Source organism: Triticum aestivum, chromosome 4D (assembly GCF_018294505.1).
Source record: "Triticum aestivum cultivar Chinese Spring chromosome 4D, IWGSC CS RefSeq v2.1, whole genome shotgun sequence".
Classification (NCBI taxonomy): domain Eukaryota; kingdom Viridiplantae; phylum Streptophyta; class Magnoliopsida; order Poales; family Poaceae; genus Triticum; species Triticum aestivum.
This window is the reverse complement of record NC_057805.1, coordinates 380,462,767-380,467,203: the sequence shown is the minus strand read 5'-3', so window position 1 is coordinate 380,467,203 and position 4,437 is coordinate 380,462,767. Positions and strand designations below refer to the sequence as shown.

At 49.3% G+C, this 4,437-nt stretch overlaps 1 protein-coding gene across 1 annotated transcript; it reads right to left on the bottom strand.

Annotated features, from left to right (window-relative positions):
* Window positions 1-1,205: 1,205 nt before the first annotated feature.
* Window positions 1,206-2,076, bottom strand: LOC123098053 (uncharacterized). The gene has a single exon (XM_044519926.1). It carries the CDS (start codon window positions 1,880-1,882, stop codon window positions 1,487-1,489), a length of 396 nt encoding a protein of 131 aa, XP_044375861.1. The 5' UTR covers window positions 1,883-2,076; the 3' UTR covers window positions 1,206-1,486.
* Between the last annotated feature and the right edge of the window lie 2,361 nt (window positions 2,077-4,437).

Genomic DNA, 4,437 nt, shown 5'->3' with positions numbered 1-4,437 from the left:
CCGTTTGCGAGCTGTAAGACCTTTTTGACTATACTTTTTGGTTTTTTTATATTATGGCTGCATGCATCTTCATGATGCAGAGGTCGGGGGCATGCCTCCATTTCCAAAGAAAAAAAACACTGGTGAACATACGGAACACGTGCTTACGTTAAAGAGAGAACATGAGCATTTGATGCCACATCACTAATTATGCTGATTTAGGTTAGTCATGCAACTTACCGATGTCCATTCTTCCCGCTACCGTCGGCGGAGGCGCAGGTGGCGAATTCAGCACCTGGCTGTCAGGTCTGACTTGGGCCCATTTTGATCTGCACTGCACACCACAATTTCAACTTGCGTGACCGATGTGCACATACACGACGAGGAACAACGAGACCGTCGGTGCAATTTATTCTCAGCGAAAGGTCGCAAGCAAGGAATTATAAGACAAATTTGAACAAGACTCGCATCACACTCCCCGGCTTCAGGAAGCCACGAGGAGGAGGCATCCAGCAAAGCCGAATGCATCGTGTCCATCCCAAAGAGGATGCACTTCCGGGGCGAGAGATTCGCTTACTTTAATTTCTTGCGATCTTTGTGGCCGACACTGTCATGGGGGAACAACAAACGCACCGGCAACGATCCAGTAATTTTATCCCCCTCTTCAAAAGCGTACCTTATAATTAACATAAACACTGATGCAGCGCCGTTCGAAGATGATGGAAAAGTAAGCACGAGTACAGGTTCCCACTGGAACCTGCAGGTTTTTCGGGATCTTTCTCCTGTCAAATAAGGTTTCTGTGGATCATGCAGAATTGCACATACGTACAAAGTGATATCCATTGACGGACCAACAACCTCTCCCTATCTTTGCCCATGTTGGTCACAGTAGCGTCGGCAATCTTCCTTCCTAGAGTAGCACCACCAGCAAGCACCAGGTGGACGAGAGGACAAGATTCTGGCTATGGGCCGAGATACGCTCGCAAAGGGATAATACGAGAACGAACAAAGTGTCATGATTGCCCGCGTCCAGAACTCTCCAGTCTATGCTCCTACTACCGCGTTTCATCTACCCGCTGTGTCCCACTGATCGTATCTTCCTTTGTGCAGCTTCTATCTATGATTGCTCCCACCAACTGCAACCCAGTCTTTAACATGTATGTTGATGAAGAACGAAGGACATGGCAAATATTTCGACAGAGGACATGGCAAATATTTCGACAGAATAGAGTAAATTTTCCCACAGAAACCTGTTGATTCAGTAAAACACAGAACAAGGACCAGTACAGAGGAGTGACACTCAAGCTCTATAGTTTTTCAGCTAGCAGAATATAACCTTCGTCTATATACAGGAGGAAAAGCAAGGCACACATACGTGCAGGTGCAGCAACCGCCTGGAAGCAACAATCATTCATAGGTGTACCACAGATCGATACGATGGAATCACATACATACATACACACATACACGTACATACGAGGTATGGATCGGAGCACCGATCATTCCATCAAGCCTTCCACATGTCCTGGAAGGTGGAGTGGAAACTGGCGAGGACGAGGAGGAGGACGACGACCATGGCGACGCCCCAGGGGGAGCTGCCCTCGGAGGGCGCGGCCGGGTAGCCCCGCCAGCGGCTCTCGGTGGGGTAGAACCCGAAGTAACCCTCGAAGGTGTCGACGGAGGAGATCCAGCGGATGAGGAGCACGAGCGCGATGGGCACGCCCAGCAGGAACCAGCTGAACTGCTCCGACGCCTCCTCCATGAACTCCTCGTAGGAGAAGAACCACGACGCCCCCAGCAGCAGCGTCACCATCATCAGGATCAGGATCACCGGGTAAGGCAGCGGCGACAGCGTGAACGCCTCCAGCACCGACGACTCCCCACGCCGGTCGTAGTACGACATGGCTGCCTCGCCCGCTGGGCCGCTTCCTTGCCTTGCGTCGCCTGGCGTTTGCTTGGCCTGCGAGGTGGGGAAAGTGGAAGGAAGAGGTGGGGGGATAGGGGCGCGTAACTGCTAGTAGCGTGTTGCGGCTGTGGCCTGGAGGAGACGGATGGATTGGAAGTTCGTGCGTGGAGTGGAGTCTGTGGGCTTGTGGACTTTGGTGGCTAAATTATTCATTCACCTAGACCATGTCGCTGTCTGCTTCAGGTATCACAGCTGATGAGCTAGCTCCCAGTGGACGTCCCCGTCAGCAAAACAGCACCCCAAAAAGTCTTTGTGCTGCGGGTGGTGGTGTACGCGTGGCGGGGAGAGGTTCGCAAGCAGAGCTATCACCATTAGCTTTACGTGTAACATGATGTATGTTTGGGAACACGATGATAATCTCTCTTTCTTGGCAAATAACTTGTGATGCTGATATGTGTAGAGTAGCAATTGATGAGGTGAAGGTGCAAGTACGTACTGTCCGATACTCTAGTCGGGATCTAAAAGCGGAGCTCTCTGGACTGTCCATTCAAGTAGACAAGTATTATTCCACGGTCCAATAATTCAGGCTTAAGGTTCGGCCTTGATTTAGGCCTAAAGGTGAGGGAAAGTGAGACTGGCCGCCGCGCCGGATCTTCTAAAGCAACACAATTGTGGCCCAGATTGTGTAATCTTTCTTTGTCTCTCCAGACCATGTTGTCGTAGCACCGAATGCACATACGCTCACCGTATCGTCACAACATCACCATGGTGGCAGCATAGGATGATTGCCGCTCACAACCCGACATTGTCGCTCTTGCAGCATCGACTTGCAACACCAAGCGCCAAGCGTAGCCGCCTAGCACCTTGTAACATTCGTTCCCTCCTTTGCAGCTGCACACCTTGTCCCTGGCTTGTAGCAAGCGGTTGTGATGATTGGTCTAGAGGCAGAGGAGGAGCGAGCGGTGCGAGCGCGCAACTTTGTGTGAAGGGAAGACTAGGAGATGATCATGTGAGAGAGATACATGGTAGAAGCGAGCGGTCACAAGATGCTTCTGGCGGTAAGGATACAATTGGGAGATGAGTGGGACCACATGCAAATGGCGATCTCCTTCGTCTGATCACCCGCCGTTGAATGGATCTCACTGGACTGACATGTCATTTGGATCAACCGATGAAAAAAAAGATTTTTTTTCTTTTTAGCACTAAAAAATGCATAAACCAACAAAGTAATGTTTACCCTTGTTAAGGTTACTCAAAAGCTACTGGTGGCGACCGAAGGAAATATGCCCTAGAGGCAATAATAAAGTTGTTATTTTATATTTTCTTATTCATGATAAAGGTTTATTATTCATGCTAGAATTGTACTGATCGGAAACTTAAATACATGTGCGAATACATAAACAAATATCGTGTCCCTAGTAAGCCTCTACTACACTAGCTCGTTGATCAAAGATGGTTAAGGTTTCCTAACCATGGACATGTGTTGTCATTTGATAATGGGATCACATCATTAGGAGAATGATGTGATGGACAAGACCCATCCGTTAGCTTAGCATAATGTTCGTTCAGTTTATTGCTATTGCTTTCTTAATGTCATATACATATTCCTTCGACTATGAGATTATGCAACTCCCGAATACCGGAGGAATACCTTGTGTGCTATCAAACGTCACAACGTAACTGAGTGATCATAAAGATGCTCTACAGGTATCTCCGAAGGTGTTTGTTGAGTTGGCATAGATCAAGATTAGGATTTGTCACTCTGAGTATCGGAGAGGTATCTCTGGGCCCTCTCGGTAATACACATAACAAGAAGCCTTGCAAGCAAATGACTAAGGAGTTAGTTACGAGATGATATATTACGGAACGAGTAAAGAGACTTGCCGGTAACGAGATTGAACTAGGTATAGAGATACCGGCGATCGAATCTCGGGCAAGTAACATACCGACAGACAAAGGGAATTACGTATGTTGTCATAACGGTTCAACCGATAAAGATCTTCGTAGAATATGTAGGAGCCAATATGGGCATCCAGGTTTCGCTATTGGTTATTGACCGGAGAGGTGTCTCGGTCATGTCTACATAGTTCTCGAACCCGTAGGGTCCGCACGCTTAACGTTCGTTGACGATATAGTGTTATATGAGTTATATGATTTGGTGACCAAATGTTGTTCGGAGTCCCGGATGAGATCACGGACATGACGAGGAGCTCCGGAATGGTCAAGGTAAAGATTGATATATAGGACGATGATATTCGGACACCAGAAGAGTTTCAGAGTGCACCGGCTAGTCATCGGGCACCGGAAGGGGTTTCCGGACACCCCCGGGAAGTGTATGGGCCTAATGGGCCAAAGGGGGGACAGACCAGCCCACTAGGGGGCTGGTGCGCCCCTCTCCTTGGCTGGCCGGCCCTAGGGGAAGGGAAAGGAGGGGTGGCCCCTCCTGCCTTTCCCTCCTCGTGAGAGAAAGGAAAGGGGGCGGCACCTCCCCCTGCCTTCCTCCCGCACTCCAATAAGGAAGGGGGCGCGGCTTGGGGAAGTCCCCAAGTAGG

What these genes read in the sequence shown, in the direction of transcription:
- LOC123098053 (XM_044519926.1), bottom strand. Translation starts at nt 1,882, where the DNA reads ATGTCGTACTACGACCGGCGTGGGGAGTCGTCGGTGCTGGAGGCGTTC.